This window comes from Bubalus kerabau, chromosome 1, assembly GCF_029407905.1.
Source record: "Bubalus kerabau isolate K-KA32 ecotype Philippines breed swamp buffalo chromosome 1, PCC_UOA_SB_1v2, whole genome shotgun sequence".
In the NCBI taxonomy this organism is placed as follows: Eukaryota; Metazoa; Chordata; class Mammalia; order Artiodactyla; family Bovidae; genus Bubalus; species Bubalus kerabau.
The window spans coordinates 132169445-132191812 of NC_073624.1; the positions used below are offsets into that span (position 1 = coordinate 132169445).

At 35.5% G+C, this 22368-nt stretch overlaps 1 protein-coding gene across 1 annotated transcript in view; it reads right to left on the reverse strand.

The window, feature by feature from the left end:
• Positions 1-2384: 2384 nt before the first annotated feature.
• Positions 2385-22368, reverse strand: part of ERO1B (endoplasmic reticulum oxidoreductase 1 beta) — a 71450-nt gene continuing 51466 nt past the window's right edge. Inside the window, exons 9-16 of the mRNA XM_055588888.1 lie at positions 19950-19961; positions 18244-18270; positions 14887-14979; positions 14533-14779; positions 13692-13761; positions 10889-10975; positions 9775-9908; positions 2385-4780 (exon numbers count right to left, since the gene is read on the reverse strand). Of these exons, the coding sequence (XP_055444863.1) occupies positions 4720-4780; positions 9775-9908; positions 10889-10975; positions 13692-13761; positions 14533-14779; positions 14887-14979; positions 18244-18270; positions 19950-19961 (731 nt within the window). The 3' untranslated portion in view covers positions 2385-4719. The remainder of the gene's footprint in view (positions 4781-9774; positions 9909-10888; positions 10976-13691; positions 13762-14532; positions 14780-14886; positions 14980-18243; positions 18271-19949; positions 19962-22368) is intronic.

The window sequence follows — 22368 nt, forward strand, 5'->3', positions numbered from 1 at the left end:
GAGATTTCCCAGGAAAGAATACTGAAATGGGTTGCCATTTCCTTCCGGGGGATCTTCCTAACCCAGGGATTAAACTCACATCTCCTTGCATTGGCAAGTGGATTCTTTACCACTGAGCCACTTGGGAAGCCCCCAGAGGATTTATATCCCTGACAAATAAAACACTTTTAGAAATCGATAAGATCAATAGTGCAGTAGAAAAATAGGAAAAAGATACAAACACAAAAGGAAATTATACAGATAAACAATAAACCTTAAACAAATGAAAGGTAGTAAGCCTTACCTGTGATAAGGAAAAAACTAAAACACACTGATATATAATTTTGCATCTTATCAGGATAGCAAAAATCCAACATTTTAATAATTCTCATGTTGGTCAGGTTGTGGGCAAGCAGGCATTGTTTTAAATTGTATACAAGTGTCATCTGGTAACCATCTCCTGTGGAGGGCATATACTAATATTTTTCACAATTACAAATGCACATGGTCTTTGACCTAAAAATTCCATCTGCAAGAATTTAGACTATAAGTACATATTTACATATGTGTAAAATGACATATAGAATGTCTGGAAACAATCCAAATGCCCATTAATAGAAGACTGGCTAACTAAACAATTGTACATTCAAATGTGAAGTGTGAAGTGTGAATGTCGCTCAGTCATATCCAACTCCTTGCGACCCTATGGACCATATAGTCCATGGAATTCTCCAGGCCAGAATGCTGGAGTGGGTAGCCTCTTCCTTCTCCAGGGGATCTTCCCAACCCAGGGGTCAAACCCAGGTCTCCCGCATTGCAGACAGATTCTTTACCAGCTGAGCCACAAGGGAAGCCCAAGAATACTGGAGTGGGTAGCCCATCCCTTCTCCAGCAGATCTTCCTGACCCAGGAATCAAACCAGGGTCTCCTGCATTGCAGGCGGATTCTTTACCAACTGAGCTATGAGGGAAGCCCTGTACATTCATATAATGGAATAATAAGCAGTTACCTTAAAAAAAGAAGAGTGATTAAGTTATCCATTGATATGGGAAGAGTGCCAAGAAAAACTAAGTGAAAAAAAGCAAACAGTATGTATATACCACCACTCTTTGGGTAAAGTGAGGGATAAAATGAGACTTTCCATTTGTATTTGTTTGTATATGCCTTAAAAATGTATAGATGGAAATATAAGAAACCAAGAACAGAGGTTATTTGTGGTAAGGGCGGGGGAAGGATGTGCAGTATGGAAAGTCAGGCCAAAGACAGAAAGAAGACATTCCACTGTATAGCTTTTTATATTTTTTGGTTTTTGAACTATGTGAATGTATTAGTTATTTAAAAAATTAAATAAAATATATTTAAAAACCTTTATGAGATTCAGTAAAAGTCAAAAGATACTAAAAGCTCCCCAAGTTTTAGTTGATTGGTAATAAGCCAGTTTCTAAAATAACACAAATATACCACATTCTGAGCAGTTTCAAGTTCTAGTCCCACAACCTAGAATATGACTGTGGACAAATTACTTAGCCTCTCTTCTCCTCAGTTTTCTGATTTAAAAATAGAGAAGTTAATTGTACCTACCTGCTAGGGCTCCTGAGAAGATAAATAACCCATGCAAAGCCCTTCTACAGTGGCTGCCAATGCTTGCAATTATGATTTTAAAAAGGAAACAACCACAGACTACTTCTTTTCTCTCTTCTCTACCAATTATAACCAAATTTTCATCTCATAAAAGGAAACATTTAAAAGGGGTTTAAAAAAAAAAAAACAGGATAGGAAGATTGCAGAAACATTTACTTTAATTCACATTTTCTGTAATCTTGTGGGTACAACAGCAAATCATTTGGAATTCTGTTCAAAATCAAAGCTGCACCTGTAGATGTTACTTCAAATAGAATACACATCAACCTGGTATGTGTCTGTGTTGTTTTTGTTTTACCAAATAATTTCCATGATACCATACACCCAGTCTGTGTATTTTGGTGAATAGCTATGGTTTCTGCAGGTACTTCAGTTTGCAAAACTACTGGGAGGCTTACTGTGAACTGTTCCCAAATTTCCAGGTGAAGGCAATGCTGATGGAGATCAAAATAGCTGTCCTTGCTTATATACAGTGGCACCTAGGTAAAGTTGGAGAATATGGCACAGTGTTTCACAGACATACAGAGATTACAAGTGTTGAACAACTCACAACGTTAAAGTGTCAAAATAAAACATTTGACTTATCAAATTTCAAAGCTGTAAAAAACCATTTTAATATTCTGTCTGATCCTCCTTGTAGTCTAAGAATCAACACAAGAGAAACATTTAAGTTTATCAGTTTTAATACAGAGAATTTCTAATTTACACAGATGTCACTTAAGGGGAAAAAAAAAAACAAACTCACGCGACTAAAGGAAGGAATATGTTCCTTCTCTTCATTTTCATTACTTTATCAGCTGGTACAATCATTTCTGTCAAGTTATATTATCAAGTGCTGGATTTTTAAATTAGGTGATGAGATAAAGACAAAATGCCAAGAGGTATTGCCAGCCAAGCATTGTCACAATGCAGAAGGTACTCTAATATCACTTCACGATAAAAAGTAGGAGTTGGGTGAGTATATCACAGGGATCATAAAACATCACCAGGCTCACAAAACAGAGATTTCTATCACATTCATTTAAGAAATACACACATACACAAAAATGTAGGTTCCCCCCCACAATCTCGTTTATGGTAAAGTTAATCGAATAGATTTCAGCTTAAGACTACTTCATTTGTTTATTTTCTTGATAGTGAAAGATCTGTTAAAACCTTTAAAAGAATTTTTTACCCTAACTAGACTTTTTAATTCCTAGAACTCACTCTAAGACACAATTTTAACTAAGCTTGAAACAAATCACAGTAAAGAAAACAAATGGAAATGACCAAAGATTTTTTCCAGGAAATAGAACTTAAACAACAGCTTTTATCTTTAACTGGGAGAATGGTGAAGTAACACTACCAAAAAGATTTTTAAACTTATAGTAATAATAGACAAAGTGCAAAACATTCACATTTTCTTAGACTTTGAAAAACACTAAGAATAATTCTTATTAATTTACCAGCAAGATTACCTAGATATTCAACTTTTTAGACAAATTTACCTTAAGGTCCCCCTTTCCCACCAGACAGTACTTGTATCCCTAAAAATGAAAAGAAAAAGTGGAGGAGGCTCCAACCAAATCAGTCTGTTTTATTCAACAAAAATATACCACCACCACCATCAACAACATGAAAACTCCAGGTCTACAAGGGTTAGAAATTGGGTAAGAAAATAACTAGTGAGCTCTTACTCCCCGCCAACCATATCCCTCCAAGGGATAGCTACATATTTTTAAAGGGGGGATGAACCAACTAAGTACAATGAACCAACTAAGTACAAATATGCCACTAAACCATCAATGAAGACATTTCAGACTTTGGCAGGATAAGATGTGGATTTAAGAGCACTTATTTACTTCATAAAAGACTGATACCCGCATTACTTCTACACAGTTGCAACCTTCCAAATTAATCACATTATATATACACTAACACCTTTAACAATAATCAATATTTTAAATATTAAAGATATTTAAACCCAAGGCTTAGAAAATGACAGTTTAGGACTTATAAAGTCATCTGTTGGTACAAATTGCAAGTTCATTTATATACAAAGAACTAAAAAAGAAAAGGTAGGGAAAAAGGAAGCTTACAGAAGTATGAACTAACTATTTAAATACCAAAGAAAATCAAGTTGAGAGAGGATTGCATAGACTATAGTCAAAAATAAAATCCTTTAAAAATGCTTACTTTAAAATAGTAAGTTTTGTGTATATAATGTTTCCAACTGGTGTTATAAATCCATATAATCCCATTCAAATTTTATCAATATGGAAACTGTTAAGTATTTATGCCATTTTTGTTTTCTTAACAAAAATTTCTAAAGTTGGAGTAGGGGCAAAGAGACACAAAACCAACAGAAACTGTTTTCTAGGTTCTCAGTAAAGAATCCTCTTGAGCCAGCCCACTGCAGGCACAGGAAATCTGGATGGGTAGCACAGGGGACAGTATTTATTCACCTTTGCTGAAGGTATTTATTCACCTTTAGACCAAAACAGAACAGCAACAACAACAGCAAGTAAAAAATCTTAAAACAAACTGAAGTTGAAGTCTTGGGGATTCTTAAGTAACTACTGTAATTATACACTGAAAGGGTCATTCGTCACGCAGACACTTCCACATGATAGACGGTGACACACCGAGCTAGGCAAGGCCAAATACATTTAAAAATCATTGACAAAGTTTTGTTGCTGATACTGGCCCTAAGCATCATTTGCTCTCTAGCTCTCCTTTTCCATAACAGACTGTTAACGGTGTTACTCGGATGGAGACATAGACATTTTTAAGTTTGACTACTGGAAATAACAGAATAAACACAAAGCCAATTCTTTGTGAATATTCTGCTGTTCAGAATATATTCAACAGATGGTAACACATGGAATTAAACACAGAATTAGTATAACTTACATGTTTTAAAAGTATATACTTCATTTATAAATATCTCTGGTTGATAATCTATTAAGAAGCATAAATATTCAAGTGAACATTTGAATTTTCTCTTTAAGAGCTCAGAATTCTTGAAGTCTGATTAGTCTCCTTTTGCTGAAATGTCCAAGACTAAAAAGGCTTCACACAGTCACTTTATGTCTTTAATTAGACATATAAAAGCCTCTATTACCTACTGTGTTGTAATAAAACTTTGAAATTCTGTAACTCTCTTATACTTGTAGAAAGCCTACAAGAGAAAAAAAAAGCATATTAATACAGCTAATATGATGTGTACATATTTCATATTATTGATGCTGTCATATGGACTATAATTTGAAAGCAAATTGAAAATAAAATAATGTTTCACTGAACAATGAAGCTTCCATTTTTTAAAGCATATGCTATAATTATTAAAGGCTAGCAAAACAGAGCTGTAGTTTGTTACTTTTGATTTAGAAGGGGCAAAGTTACTTCCTATTAGCAACAAATTCTAGATCAATGATGGGAACAGTGATATGATAATTCATTACAATAAAGAATCTCAAATCATTTATATTTGGCCTTAAAAATTCATTTTGCACTCTCCTCTGTAAATGTCCAATTCTTTCTTATTGCTCCCCAAACATGGATTTGTTTCAACACAAACACTGATCTGTTTTAACACAAAGGTGCAGATTCTATTTATCTGTCTACTGTTGAATCCCTGTGCCCTCCAGCCACCTGTATTTATTTGTTGCTGTTAGTCACTTATTCGTGTCCAACTTTTTGATCCTGTAGACTGTAGCCCACCAGGCTCCTCTGTCCATGGAATTTCCCAGGCAAAGAATACTGGAGTGGGTTGCCATTTCCTTCTCCAGGGACCCATGTTTATAGTGTTCAATAAATAATTACTGGCTGACTGAATGAATGAATAAAATACTTCTGAGCCCAAACTCAGAAGTAAAACTCTGAAATGGGAATCATTAAAAAAGAAATTCTATAAGCTCAATTATCCTTATGTACAATTCAGGTTTATACAATAAAAATCGAACATTTTTCTTTCTGTAACTTAAGATGATATAGAATACAGTACTGAGCCTTTATTTTTTTTTTTTTCCAGTGCCTTTAAGTACATAATAGTAACTTTTTTTATATTGAGAGCTTAAGGTATGGTAGGCAATGTTCTGAGCCCATCACACATGTAATCTCATTAATTGTAAACAAAACAAAACAAAAAACTCTACAAAGTAGATAAAATTAATCCTGATTTTATATTTTAAGAACACTGTGCATGCTAAGTTGCTTCCATTGTGTCGGACTCTTTGCAACCCTATGGACCACCAGGCTCTTCTGTCCAAGGCATTCTCCAGACAAGAACACTGGAGTGAGTTGCCATGCCCTCCCTTCAGGGGATCTTCCCGACCCAGGGCTCAAACCCATATCTCTTAGGTCTCCTGCATTGGCAGGCAGGTTCTTTACCACTATTGCTACCTGGGACGCCCATTTAGGAACACTGAGGCTTAAATAAATCAAGTAATTTTCTCAGGGTCATTCAGGTAGTGGGTAGGATTCTAACCAGCTCATCAGATCCCAGGACCATACGGCCTCTCAAAAAAAATCTATGTTCTCTATGGTCTCAAAAATATTTTCTTTATACTCTTACAAGCTGTAGATGAACAGAAAATGAATTCTTACTCAAATCCTCAGAATATTAGAGAAGTGAAAATGTTTATTAGGAGAAAATATGATTATTAAGCAAAATAAATGTGTAAAATCATTTTCTGTACCTCAAAGTACCCATTAAAAAAAAAAAAACTATCAAAATACATATGAAGATACAGTAGAGACCAAGGCCCTTAACTAAAGAAAAGAGAGCTCAGTAAAGAGCAGCAGTTGAAAAAAGTATGCTCAAAGTCTGATTTAGATACAAAAATGGGGACTATCAGAAAACTCAAGGTTTTATACAAGATAACATTTTACCAGGAGAGTACAGACTCAGCAGCACGGTGTGGGACCTGAGTCTCTGTGACGATGCATCCAAGAGCTCACACGTTATGACACAGGAGAGAGTGCCCACACTCCCTGTTACTGTTCTCAGACAGACACAGCATGGCTGCATCCATCTACTGCTTCACTGGTACTTTGAGAGGGACACTAAAATATGCTGTAAGACTCAACAGGTCATTAATCCCCTATCTATTTGTACCCAGGAAAATAAACCATTTGATAGAAATGCTGAAACTATCAAAAATTGGCTGCTAGTGTAGGAAAGACATTTGCCGAGTATTCAAAATAAAGAAAGCACATTTCCCAGCATTCTGTGGCCAGAACCAAAAACAGCGCTCACTGTATGTCTCTGCCCACTAGCATTATGGACAAAGCAGTGCTGCGCTGGGTGCCCTAGCTGAGGTAGAACTGTATTATATAGGTTGTTAGACCAAGAAAACTCCCAGTTCACTTAAGAATGAGTGCACAAACTCCCCAAAGTATAACACAATAATTGTGTGGTTAGTGCAGCCAAAATCATTTACTATATAAATGAACTGGTAATCAGGTGGAAGATACAATGAACAGATCTGATTAACAATTATTAAGAGTAACTGTAATATTTTTAAAGGAAAAAAATAAGAAATGTATAGAATACATATGAAGGAAACAATAAAACTTGATGAAGAGAAAAAAGAATGGCCAAATTTTGGTATGTCCATGTAACAGAATATTGGCCTATATTAAAAACAATGTTTATATATTTGAAAATTGCTAAAAGAGTAAATCTCAGAAGTTCTTATCATAAGAAAATATTCTGTAATTATGTATGGTGATGGATGTTAAGTAGGCTTATTGTGGTGATCATTTTGCAACATATACCAATACCGAATCATTATGTTACACACCTGAAACTAATGTAATGCTGTATATATCAAGTACACACTAAGGAAAAAAATAATGCTTATGAAAAAATAATATTGGGAAATGATCATAACGTAATGCCAAGTAAAGAAGGATAAGAATGGATACAAAATGTGTAAGTAGTGAGAAAATACACATTAAAAATACAATAAATGTTGAAATAGTTCTAAGTGTTAGGCATATGGATGATTTTTACATTTATTTACTAAATTATACTTTCACATGGTTTTCTAAATTTTCTATAATGACCATGAATTACTTTAATAATTAAGGGGAGAGAAAGATGAATATTTTAAAAGAGCTTTAAAAAGCAGATGGCTGTTATTTGTTTTCCCTGGGAGGATAAGGGTGATTAAATTAGGCTGTTCCTTATTTGTGTAACCATCCCACCCTGAGTATCATAATCCTTAAGAAAAGAAAGGTTTCTCACATCTAGACTAGTCATAAAAAAATGAGACAGATTTGTAAGTGCTGAACATATTAGAGCACTAAACTCCCGGTGATGTCTGTAAATTACCATCACTACCACCCCTACTGCCATGGACTTGAGAGAGCATCTTGTAATTTTAAAAGTGTCACATGGAACCTCATTTTATCTTCATGTTAACTTCTTGGGAAAGATTTTTACTTATCTTCATGGTACAGAGATAGGAAATAAACTGGAAGAAAGGAATGATGTACCTGAGCTCATGCTGCCAGTAAATGGCAGGGCCAGGATTCCAGAATGCTAATATCTGACTGAGTCCAGTACTCTCTAGAGAGCAATAAAAGGTAAAATAGCCTCTGTGGAAAATTCTGAAAGAGATAGGAATACCAGACCACCTGACCTGCCTCCTGAGAAACCTGTATGCAGGTCAAGAAGCAACAGTTAGAACTGGACATGGAACAACAGGCTGGTTCCAAATCGAGAAAGGAGTACGTCAAGGCTGTATATTGTCACCCTGCTTATTTAACTTATATGCAGAGTACATCATGAGAAATGCCAGGCTGGATGAAGCACAGGCTGGAATCAAGATTGCAGGGAGAAATATCAATAACCTCAGACACTCAGATGACACCACCCTTATGGCAGAAAGTGAAAAAGAACTAAAAAGCCTCTTGATGAAAGAGAAAGAGGAGAGTGAAAAAGCTGGCCTAAAACTCAACATTCAGAAAACGAAGATCATGGCATCCAGTCCCATCACTTCATGGTAAGTAGATGGGGAAACAATGGAAACAGTGACAGACTTTATTTTGCGGGGCTCCAAAATCACTGCAGATGATGACTGCAGCCATGAAATAAAAGATGCTTGCTCCTTGGAAGAAAAGCTATGACCAACCTAGACAGCATATCAAAAAGCAGAGACATTACTTTCCCGACAAAGGTCCTTCTAGTCACAAAGCTATGGCTTTTCCAGTAGTCATGTATGGATGTGAGAGTTGAACTATAAAGAAAGCTGAATGCCAAAGAATTGATGCTTTTGAATTGTGGTGTTGGAGAAGACTCTTGAGAGTCCCTTGGACAGCAAGGAGTTCAAACCAGTCAATCCTAAAGGAGATCAATCCTGAATATTCATTGGAAGGACTGATACTGAAGCTGAAGCTCCAATACATTGGCCACCTGATGTGAAGAACTGACTCATTGGAAAAGACCCTGATGCTGGGAAAGATTGAAGGCGGGAGAAGGGGATGACAGAGGATGAGATGGTTGGCTGGCATCACCGACTCAATGAACATGAGTCTGAGTAAGCTCTGGGAGTTGGTGATGGACAGGTAAGCCTGGCTGCTGCAGTCCATGGGGTCCAAAGAGTCAGACACGACTGAGCAACTGAACTGAACTGAGCTAGAGAACTGAAGCTGGAAGGGCTGCATTTGTGAATATTCCTTATGAGACTGAGAGAAATTCTGAGGAAGTTGATATCTGGTTCTTTCTCAATTTAATTTTATTTAGATTTAAATATATTTAAAGAAGCAGATTCACAGCTACAGAGAACTAGTGGTGACCAGTGGTAGAGAGGAAAGGGAAAGGGACAATATACGAGTAACAAGTTAAAGGTACAAACTATTATATATAAAATAAACTACAAGGATACACTGTACAACACAGCCAACATTTTATAATAACTATAAATGGAGTTGTTGTTGTGTGTTGTTGTTTAGTCACTAAATCATGTCTGTCTCTTGCAACCCACGGACTGTAGCCCGTCGGGCTACTCTGTCCATGGAATTTTCCAGGCAAGAATACTGGAGTGGATTGCCATTTCCTTCTCCAGGGAATCTCCCTGATCCAGGCATCCAATGCAGGTTTCCTGCATTGCAGGAGGATTCTTTACCATCTGAGCCACCAGGGAAGCCCATGAGAAGAGTTCTCACCTTCCAAAAGCATTTAAAAGAGCAACTATTTCCTGTCGAGTGAGTTGGAAGCCTTTAGATGGGCTGTTCTCTGGAAGCTTTTGGATTTCTTTTTCAGAGAATAATATCTTCAGGGCAGTTCCTAAACCCTGAGTCTAAAGAAAATAGTGATAAACTTGCAGTTAAATTCACATAATAATTGCTATAAAAGTTTAAAGAAACATTCAGTCATTGTGATGAGAAGGTAGGAAATTCAAATGAACTGAACTTTTCACCAAAATATTCAACTATGCAAAATATAGTTTCTACTTCTCACAGATTATGCATATGATAAATTTATTGAAGCTGTTAAGGAAACCTGAAAAGTTTAACCCTTTTGGATACACATCATACTCTTCCAAATTACTAAAATGCCATTTTTTTAACCAAGAAAATATCACATTAGGATTAAAAGTGTTCAATATGTAACCTTGAAAGCATTCTTTCTAGCCCCTAGCAATTCAAAACTTAGAAATCATTGTAAGTTCTTAGTGATATCTACACTTAATTTCTCAATTATTAGCACTAGAGAAAAAGAAAAATCTGATTTCAGTGTAGTCACCATTAAAAAACATTCCATCTCCTGACTTTCTATGACTTACTATCATCTTTGTAAAAAGATGATAGAAAATATCACACAAGCCTTTTTACATTGAAATATATAGGGAAATGGGCCTGCTGTGCAGACTTTCCTATTGTGTGACTAGGGGACCTCATTCTTCTGATCACTGATGCCAAGTCAGTGATTAAAATTTGATAATTAAGTTTTTTATATGATTACATTTTACCTTCTAAATAGGTATGTAAAATACCAATACAATCTATTTATAATCACCCAACTTCAGACATGAAATCTGATATTGTACCAACAGAAACAGATATAATAAAACCAAAATCATTAACCTAGAATAACAGAAAAAACAACCTTACACACATACATATAACACACTAATTTTTTTCATAAATGAAATAGCAAAACCACACTTTGGATCTCTAATCCAATGAACAATGAGGACATTTTAACAAAAACTTTCAACTTCTCAGTGCAGAAATTTTAGGTTAGTAATAGTTTCAGAACAGAAAACAACACACAAACCTGTAACTTCCCCCATAATCTGCATTTGTCACATCCCACGCAGTCCATTATACGGGAGATATTCTTGAAATGTAACCGGAATTCCTCCTAATGTGCAGAAAATATTTTCATTCTAATTAGACATTAAAAATTAAACTGCATTTATCTGAATTCTAAAAACATTTTTAAGCTTATTAATGAATGAGTTGTGTTTTTCAACAATGATGAAAATCATCTGGATTTGTACAGCATAGCATGCATATGAAATAGCTAATATTAATAGCATTTTATAAAATTCACTCCACATATTAATTCAACCAATTTTTTAATGAGAGGCTACTCCATGCAAAGCACCAACTTGTTTACTGTGGGGGACACAAGAGTAAATCATGCATGGTTTTTACTTTGAAGGAGCTTAACTGCTGCTTCCATTTGATATCTGCATACAACCAGTGGCAAATACATCTACATTATGTTTTATTTATTTCGGATGCACTGCTTTGTGTGAGTGTAAATCAGAAAGCTAGTCCTGGAGCAATGATCAATTCCCATGTCTCTCCTTAGGACTACCCCATATTTGTACACGTGCTCTGTCAGCATGGATGACCACAGCGTGTGGTCTCGCAGTCCCCCACGTTCGCTAAGGCTGCTTCTCCAGGGACGCTCACTTACTGGATCCTTGAATGGTGCTGTATTAGTTCCCCACACAATTAGGTAACTCTTCTGCCTGTGATCTGTGCACGGGTTTCTGTAACACTAAGGTCAGCCTCAGCTTCTCTGGGAACAACACTAACTAAGAGAAAGTTTCCTCATCCTTTTCATTGGGCAAATGTAGAAAATAAACATCATTTTATTGTACTGAGGTAAATGTTTCATTGCAAAGAGCTGGAGTGGGTCACGTGAAAACTCTGGCCCATCAAAAGCCCAGCCCTGCTGCCCAAAGTGTTGGGAGGAATCTGTAGCTTGGCCAAAAGAAAGACAACAGAAACATTCCAAAAACTCCTTTGTGCTCCATTCTCATAGAATTCACATGCTTTGGAGCAGATGGAAAAACGGATTTAAATTCTCCTTTATATACCTTTGAAAAGTAGCAAACCAAATTTCCAGCATTTTACACTTTAAAGCTAGTTGTGAAACTTTAGTCTGGTCTCAATCTTACCTTCCTCATCTATAAAAAAAGATACATAATTATAGTTGTCTTGATCACAAATATAAAATTTATATAAACATTTATAAAGTAGGAAGCATTAAAAAAATGGATTAACATTATGTTAAATACCATAATACTAATATACCTCTAAAACAACCATAAATCAAAACAACCTTCCAAAACTAAAATACAGTGTGGCTAAACTACTTCATTTCAGAAATACTAAGCAACTCTGACTAATTTATTCATTCTTGTAGCATGTCTACATCTAAAATATGCCGGGGCCAAATATGTTTCAGAATTCATAATTTGTCAGATTCTAGAAATAAAGTACATAACACTGTTTATTATGAAACACCCCACTGGAGTATATGGCAACACCTTATAATCAAATATATGATTGTTTTTGTAGCAAAATGTAATAATAGTCATACAAAGCAGAATTTTTTTAAAAAACACTGTAACTATCTTTACATCAGTTCAGGTTAGACTTCCTTGGTGGCTCAGACGGTATAGTTCAGGTTAGACTTCCCTGGTGGCTCAGACGGTATAGTTCAGGTTAGACTTCCCTGGTGGCTCAGACGGTAAAGCGTCTGCCTACAATGAGGGAGACCTAGGTTCAATCCCTAGGTCGGGAAGATCTCCTGCAGAAGGAAATGGCAACCCACTCCAGTATTCTTGCCTGGAAAATCCCATGGATGGAGGAACTTGGTAGGTTACAGTCCACAGGGTGGCAAAGAGTTGGACGCGACTGAGAGACTTCACTTTCACTTTCTATAACTATCTTTACATCAGTTCAAGTTAGGTTTTGCTAATAAATTAATTTGCACCAAACATAAGAAAAATGTTCCAGTGGTTGGAGCTTTTGGATTTCAGAATTGCATATAAAAAATTATAGAGCTGTAGTAGAAGACTATTTGCCAGTCAATTTCAAATACTTTTATCAAACTGTAAAGGTATAATGTATTCCTTAATTACTATAAGCCAGTGGTCCCCAACCTTTTAGGCGCTAGGCACTGGTTTCAGGGAAGATAATTTTTCCATGAACAGGGAGGGGGGATGGCTTCAGGATGATTCAAACACAGTACATTTATTGTGTACTTTATTTCATCAGTTCCACCTCAGATCATCAAGCATTAGATCCGGGAGACTGGGGCCCTCTGCTGGAAGCAAATGAAAATGAAGTGCTCCTAATGTGAAGTTTAGTAATGTTCCTAAAATATAGTCTCTTTCTGATATCCCAAGTCAACAGATAATTTTTGCCTTATATGTTAGTCCATAAGTACAAAAACATAATCGTTTGAAAAACTTTAATAGTTCATAAAATACACTTTTGAAAATATGCTATTACTATCTTCTAAGTGGCTGACAGTGCGTGATTCTTTTAAGATGCATCAAAACAACAAAAAGAAAAGAAAGAAAACTTCCTCTCAAAATAAAGTCTTTCAAAAGGACAATTACAAAGGTGTCATTAGAGCTACAACTGAGGACTCACTAAGCAGGGGGGCAAACTAGAGAGAAAAAAGGAATTGAGAGGAGTTTTTTGTATCATTTACAGTAAAATCCAATCAGACCACCCAGATTGAGAACTGGGAAAGGAAGTTTAGGGGAAAAAAATTAAAACACAACCAGTCAGCTGCTCTCCACTCCTCCCACCAATCAAGAACTTTTTACCTTTAATGACTTGGCCCCCTTTTTGTCACCTGCAAACATGGATTTCTCGTCAAAGTGCATGGGAAAGGACCTGATGAAATGAAAATATTATAAGTTACAGATGAAAAATTCAAGTTCTGGTAGAATTTTCTATCCCTACAAATATTTAAAATTCATAATTTACTCATGTGTAAGGTTTGGTAACAAGAGAAGGTGGCAACAGTTTACATATAACTATTTGGTAAAAGAGAGCTGTATAATTTGTAAGACTGTAAGGTTTTGAAGAAATTATATGACAGAAATAACCTAAAAAATTAATAACATTTATGTGAAAAATGTAAATCATTCTGTTAGCATTTCAAAAAATGTAATGCACAATTTACCTTAAGCATTTCTTAACCCAACTTTGCTCCATGCTCATTTTAACAATCAGTAAACTGCAATTTCATAGACCCAGGATATTTTTTTTAAGGTTAAACTGTAGAATGTAAAGCTAATGTTCTCTTAGGTAATCTATCCTTATGCTAACACATATTACCATGAATTTAAATAGCAACTGGAAGAAAACAAAATTGGTAGAAAGAATACTAAAATAACATTAAATTTTGGCACTACATAAAATTTAAAGTTATATTTAAAAATATAGCCTATTCTCTAGTGTGAAAGTTTATGCAATAAAACTTTTCAGTCAACATTTTTAGAAAAAAATTTTAAAACACTGCCATCCAATGAACTGTCCTTCTCAGTTCTAATTCTCCCTTTCCTAACCAGCTTTCAGGAGTCAGTTTTTGTTGTATTTCAAGAACTACATCATCCAATTACAGAGTGGAGAATTTCAGATCACTGATAATTCAAGTCTTACTTTGTATCTTGAAAGATATTCAGTAGAAGGGTTTTTGTGTCAGCATCTTCTTGCACATTTCCAGTGTAAAGGTCGACAATTGAGCGCTCAAAGTATGGGGCCACTTTTGATAAAGCGCGAAGCTCAATTAAATATAGGAAGTACAGATTCTTTAGCCTTCTTGGGCCTTCTCCCTTGGTCTCCACAGGGTCGAATCGGCGTTTAAATTCTTTCATGTTAGGTCCCCAGCTAGGTTTACCCCAGGTTTCTAAAAAAGAAATATATTATGTATTTTTAATAAATAGGATTTTTTTTCTCTAGAGAATATATTCTTTTCCCCAACAATTTTTATACTAATAGAAAAAATGTGATTACCTTCCAAGAGATAATTTGCACACAGATGTAAATTAATACTAGCATGAAGTCCTGATATAAGCTTATAGAAGACTCGTTTCTCCAGACACAAACCTAGTCAGAAAAATATTGAAAAAGAAATTACATTCATTTAGATAACAGAAATACTGAATCAAGAGGATTAGGTATGCAGGCTTATTTTTAAAGTTAAGATTCAAGGACATTAAAAATAAATCAAGGAACAATATAAAATAATTAGTTTGAGATCCTCTCACTAGCAGATAAAATAAGATTTTGACTTCAGCATGGAGGTAACTGAATATGATAACTTAATGCAGAATAAGATACAAATGTCTGGACTTCTGAAGGTCCAAACACTCGAGCAGATGCACTTAGTTAAGTCCACATGTTACCCAGAAGGCAATAGCACAGATACTTTGTGGTTTAGGCTAAACTAAAACAGACATAGAGTCACTGCTTTGGCTTAACAATAGCTATTTCTCCTTTTCCCTTCCCTACAGATGTCCTATTTGAACCTACTTGATGGTGGAGGAAGAAGAGACTGAAACTGAATTCTCTCCTTCTTCTAGATTATTATTATTTATTTTTGAAGCCAGGCCCTCAGCAGTGAAAGCGGGGAATCCTAACCAATGGACCACCAGGGAATTCCCCTTCTTCTAGATTCTTTACTGTGTCTTATTAATCCTTTGTCCTGAATTTCTCTACTTAACTACATGTTCTGCTTCTCAGGAGCCCAGACCTAGAAGACAGACATCCAGCCAATAGAAAAATGTGTGCTATTTACTATGTGAATAAAACCACATCAAGATGGAGTTTAGGACTGTGATGGAAGTTTATCTTATGTAGCCTTCTTAAGTCCCATAGGCTTTTGCTCAAAACAGAGATCAAGATAATTTCATCATCCTATCCTACCCCTGCCTCCATTTAAAAATATTTTCTCTTATTATAAGAGTAATACATATTGTGAATGTACTTAATGCTATTAAGTAAAATTTGAAATGCCCAAGAAAGTAAATTTATACTGTATTTTCCACAATAAAAAAGGAACAATATTTTTAGAAAATATTCTTTATAGAAAATTTTAAAAATAAAACTGCAAAACTTAAGTCTTTAAGAATACACCAGATCCAGAACAATGAGCTTTTTCCCTTTTCTACCACTCAACAGAATTATGTCTTTTTTTGCCTTTTTTTTTTTTTCACTTTCCCCATGGGGAAAAATGGGCTCCAACAGTGGAAACTAAGAAATAATCTCATTTATATGCTGAAGGCTTTTTAAGACATTAAGAGTATGTATGTGGCTTACTTTGCATCTTCTTAGGACCTTTTAGGTCTTCAACTTACTTTCCCTTTGTGTTCTGCAACAGATGGCTCTGAAGCAAGTAGCTTCTAATAGGAAAAAATAATTATTCTGAGATCTCATTCCCTAATTCAGAATTCTTCCTAGAATATTCTCATCTCATCTCATGGATAGAGTGTGTGTGCATGCTAAGTCGCTTCAGTTGTGTCCAAGTCTTTGCAACCCTATGGACTGTAACCCATGAGGCTCCTCTGTCCATGGGATTCTCCAGCTAAGAATACTGGAGTGGGTTGCCATGCCCTCCTCCAGGGGATCTTCCTGACCTAGGGATCAAACCCACGTCTCCTACGTCTCCTGCAATAGCGTGCAGTTCTTTACCACTAGCGCCACCTGAGAAGCCCCATGGATAAAGGTAGGAATTAAATTCTATTTTGTGGTTTCCTCATAATAAATAAAAAATAAATGCAGCATTTACCTCTTAAAAAAAGCATATGGCCAAGTTTATGGTAACAAGGGATATAAACAATATGAATAACTTTGATAAAACATTAGGTACTAAATTCTCCTGTAGATCAAGTAGCAAAATGATCAGATTTGAGGTTCACTTTTTCTTCCTTTAAACCTAAGCAGTAAAATATCTAAAGATAAGAGAATGGAAAATAAGCTAAGCAAAGCTCATGAAAATTCATATGCCTAAAAATGAGAGAGGCAATTCAAATTTGCAAAGTCCACAAAGCTCCTTACCTAAAACGGGGATGGGTGGTAAGTGGGAAGGAAGGAAGAAAAATCTATACTTCCATAAACTGAAAATTAGGCAACTTCAAGAAAAATCTTAACAATAAAATATGTGCCAAGTGAATGCACCAAGAAGACATACAATACACTTAGCAGGAAAGTGCTGAAGAGCTGACCCCTGCCTGCAGTCTGCTGCCAGGCCAATGCCTAGCAAATCCAACTGCTGACTTTAGAAAGTGGTTCTCCTCTTCTCTTCTGGATTTAATTTCATTCAAATTCATTTTCACCAACCAAACTATAGGACAACAATATATAATTTTTTTCTCACAAAAGGGCTAGATTTACTGCAATACTATTATTTGGCATTTGTACATTGTTTAGTGATTCTCAAAGCAATTTTCACAGGCATCATCTACACTCACAGGTAAGTTGGATGGCTACTGCCACTCTCGTGCCCCAGATCAGCAACCTGAATCTCAGAGAAATTGAGTCAGTTGCCTATAAATGGGAGTGCTCACTGAATCATGTATCAGTGGACTCCCATCAACAGGATACTAGGAGATTCTGGGGTATACAGTATATATCCTAGAATTTGACACTGCCCATAAATTTCATTCTTATCCTCCATTATCAATATGCAGAGTCTTTCCCCACCTCTTTTAAACTAAATACTATTTTTTGTAATTTGCATTTTTAGAATAAAGCTATTTAAACAAAGCTAAGCATCTTTTCCCACGTTGGCCATTTGTCAGTGTAATTCCTAGCAGTATTTGCACATCGAAAATAATTAATTAAAAAAACAGAGAAATCCCATTCATAATATAACATTACTAACAAACATAAGAATCTAGTATATTGGGATCTATATTACTTTATTCTTTAGTTAGTTTAGACTGTATGTTTAAACATGTTTAAAATCTTCTGAATTCAAATTCATCTTCCCTTAATTTCATATACAAAAAAACCCACTTTCTTTCAAAAAGAATGTCTCTACTTAACAAACCAGACTTGCATAATGCTTCCTAGAAAAGTAGTTTGGATGAGTATTACATACAAAATGGAAATAAGACTGGGAACCAGTTATGAAAATGTGATGACCATATCTGCCCTGTGTATTTCCATAACACTGGTTTTTAGCTGACCAATATCCTCAACATTTTCAAATAATTTTATCCTAAACTACAATAACATAAAACCTGTTATTTTCTTTCATACACTGTCAAGATTAGTTGTCTAGGTAATGAATCCTAAAACTTACAAATATATATTAAACAAATCTTTTTGTAAGATGCCAATACATTTAAAATGCAGACATTAGATTACCTTCTAGCCATGTGTAGAATGATTCTCCTAAAAAACAAAGCAAAAACAATAAAAATTATATAAACATATTTACTTAAAGCCTTAAATATCCATAAGGTTGAAGAGAAACAATCTTAAGTTGCCTTTGATGATAACAACCAAAGCACTGTTCAAAACTTCCAGAAAAAAACTGAATTGTAATTAATACAAAAATCAAATTACTAATTATCCTATTTTTCCTGAACCAGTAAACCTACATATACTTCCTTAATTATCTAAAAATACTAAGTTTCAAGGGATAATTAAAAAAAGTTCTCTAGTTTTCAAGATAATTCTTCAGAAAAGTTAATGATCAGAATATGAAGGGGCCTTACTATGTGTACCATGCTAAAAGAACGAATCCTAGCCCACTATTGTTCTGAGTGAAAAGGAAAATGGCAGTCAGTAAGGATGAAAATAGTTAATATACTTTCTAAGTTACCCATCCTTATTTTAATTGTGAAAAGCAAAGCATGAGGATGAAAACTCAACACACAGATGGCTGAGCAAGGAGTACAGGGGATAAATTAAGATGGTGGGGAATTACTTTGTCTCCTGAGTCTTTACCCTTTGCAACAACACAAATACCTTCCTAGAGATTCATTCATTCAACATGCTCTTACTTAGATGATACTTTTACAAAGGATCATTCATTATCTCACACATTTATTCAGAAAGCCCCAACAGTTAATAGCAAAAGTCTAGCTTCCAAGGTCCTCAACAATCTGTCCTCTACTCATCTTTCTAATTTAAACTACCCCATGTGAAGTCTTTCTAACTGCTAACAGGGTCTCCCAAAACATGCCTTGTTTTTTCCTTTTTCAATTCCTTGGTCCATGCTGTCATTCAAGTAGCACATACTATGCAATTCTACTGGCTTAAATCGGTCCATTATTTGTGCACCTCAAATGCCACCTTTCCCAGTAATATTCCAAGTGAGATAGGATCTATTCCACCTCTGAACAAACTACTACACCACTTACTGTCTGTGCTATGTATGTAATAATTCTTTATCATCTCTTATGAATAGTGCTTATCATTCCTACTGTACATATTTTTAGCTCCTAGAGGAAAGATAGTTCCTCTATCTTTATAAAAAGATATGTTTTATACATCTTTCCATCCTGTACAATGTGTACAATGCTCATCATTGGTGCCCCTCTACACAGCTAAGTAAATATTCATTTGAAATAATTATTTTGGCTGTTTTGGGGCATGTTATAACTGATATTCATTTAGAAATCTGGAATAACCTACTGTTGACAAATTATCATTCATCAGATTAAGTGTAATAATGATGACTGAGGTTATAAATTACAAAATCAATAAGAAAATAAAGAAATCACAAGACAAATATCTGATAAAACTATTTTAATTTCCTTCTATTTCTTTAGAACGTACTCAAGTAGATCACAATAACCAAAAAATAGGGGAACTTGGAATGTGATCCTGTTTCTATACTAAACATGTAAGTAGAATGGTTGTTACACTGTTTTTAACATAGGGTAACTTTGAATTATATATATTAAAAAAACGTCTCATTTTTTGGGTTGCCATTGATTGCTAGTTATTTTCTGAAAAAAATAGGATAAATACTTTTGAATTAAAAACAGGAAAAAATCAAATTTTGATCATTAAAGACATTTCTTCTACACTTGAAGCAACATAAAATGAGAGTTTTAACTCACCATCATCTTCTCCTGAAAGATAAAATAAATAGATAGGATATCAGAAAATGTCTTTCACAGTTCAGATTCCAATCCTATTTACTTTAATATGTGATTAAAACTTATTGTGTGTTAAACTATTAATCATACCATTAACATTGGTTGGCTTGTAGTTATCCTACAAATAAGACTTCTTAATAAGAATAAAAGCCAAACAGCACAAGATTTTCATATATGTTTTATGCCATAAATAGTATCAGAGAGCAAGTAATCATAAAAACCACTAGTTTCAATAATTAACAAATACACAAAGTTACTCCTTTAATTGTTATGCACACAACTCTTTCTGAACATGTGTTTTCAGACTGGAGCACTTTTCTTTCTTAAATTACTGCTCCTAGCACACACTCACCTGAATAAAAGCCCTTCCCAAACTGTCGTCAATGAAAGCATCCTTGCAGGTGCTGCGGGACTGCCCAGACATGGGGAAGAGGCCAGAAGGCTGGACTATCGGGCTCCACAGCAGCCCTGCCTTTATTGGCTTTACATGTGGAATTCTACATAAGCTTTCATTTTTGAAAAAAAAGTTCTGTTGCACAAAAACTGTTTAAAAACTAGTTGTAGAAGCCCAGCTGTTATAGCTCAGGAATAGCATGGAAGACACATAGTTAAGAATATTAAACAGCTGTTCATCAACAATTCACAGTTTGAATGAAGAAAGCTCATCAACAGCATTAGCAAGAGCTGCTCCATTACTTCCTAGGGTACCACCATCACCTGGGACCCATTCTCTCCCTTACCCAGTCTTTTGTCTCCCTCTTCTACACTTGTTTTCTCTTTTCTACTCCTCTTTCCTCCCTCTATCTTTTTCTCTGAGCACTTTCCTTCCTCTCCTCATCTCTCCTACAGTTTCAAGTCTTAGTTTATCATAATATGGAAGTGAAGTGTTTCTTAGGATTTGATGCTTTTATTAAATGAACAACTGTACTCTCTGCTTTACAAGTGATCATATGGTCTTCCTTGGTGGCTCAGTGGTAAAAAAATCTGCCTGCCAGTGCAGGAGACATGGGTTTGATCCCTGATCTGGGAAGATTCCACATACCATGGAGCAACTAAGCCTGTGTGCCACAACTGCTGAGCCTGTGCTCTAAAGGCCGGGAGCCAAAGCTACTAAGCCCTCAAAACACAACTACTGAAGCCCGAGCACCCTAGAGCCTGTGCTCTGCAACAAGAGAAACCGAAGCACCACAGCTAGAGAGTAGCCCCTACTTGCTGCAACTGCAGAAAAGCCTGCACAGCAATGAAAACCCTGCACAGCCAAAAATAAAATAAATATATATATTTTTTATTTTTAAAGAGTAAGTTATAATAGAAAAGGTCTGGAAGGATACCTTCCAAACTGTACTATGGAAGAGAAAAAGTGGGGAGGCAGGTAGGAATGGGGGGGGGGAGTGTCCTCTTTATTTTTGTATTGTTTCAATTTTCATAAAATCTTATATAATAAAACATTTAAGTTGAAAATAGAAAAGCTATGAGGTAAAAGTAGTAAAAAGAGAGAAAAAGGGTAGGAAGCCATCCACATCGTCTTCATACTCCAATTACCTCATCCAGGCAGTTTCAGAATGAATCTGGGAAGACTATATGCCACACTGTTACAGAGCGCACATCTGAGAACAGTCCATTCATTCCACCTTCCCAAATCTCTCTGGTTTTGAGAAATGCCTAAAAAGATGAATCTAGACCAGGAAATTCAAGTTCCTAAATCAATCCTGGTCTAAAGAAAGCATTAGGATGTCAATCACAGGGCTTCTCCCAGGGTTTGGGTCCTCGATGAGAACAGATTGAAGATACGCCTAATAATTTTATACTGAATAACCTCCAACTGTGTACAATAATGCTGTCACATAGAACTATAATACCAGCCATGTATGTGATTAAAATTTTTTTCTAATAAATATGTAATGTTTTCTCATATCCACACTTTGAAAAGTATGGTATACATGCATTACAGTACATCAACAATTTGCTTTGTGATGCAAGAGTTAAAGTGGTTCTACCAAAACAATAAGATTCTGTTTAAGGGCAAAAATATTTTATACTGCTTTAGTTTTTTAATTTAAATGAACTAAAATTACATAAAATGGGAACTTTATGTGTTTCTTTCACACAAGCCACATTTCTGTGCTCAATAGCTTGATGTGGCAAGTAGCAACCTAACTTTCTGGTATTTCTCTGCATCCTTCTGACTCAGAGTGTTGTGCACAGATCAGCACTTGGGCATCACCTGGGCGCCTCACCCAAGACCTACAGAATCAGAACCTGGTATTTAACAAGGCTCCCAGGTGATCTGTATGCACACTGAAGTCTGAAAAGCACAGGAGGAGCCACTGGTTCTCAAACTTGGCTGCATACTAGAATCATCTAGAAAGCTTTAAAATCA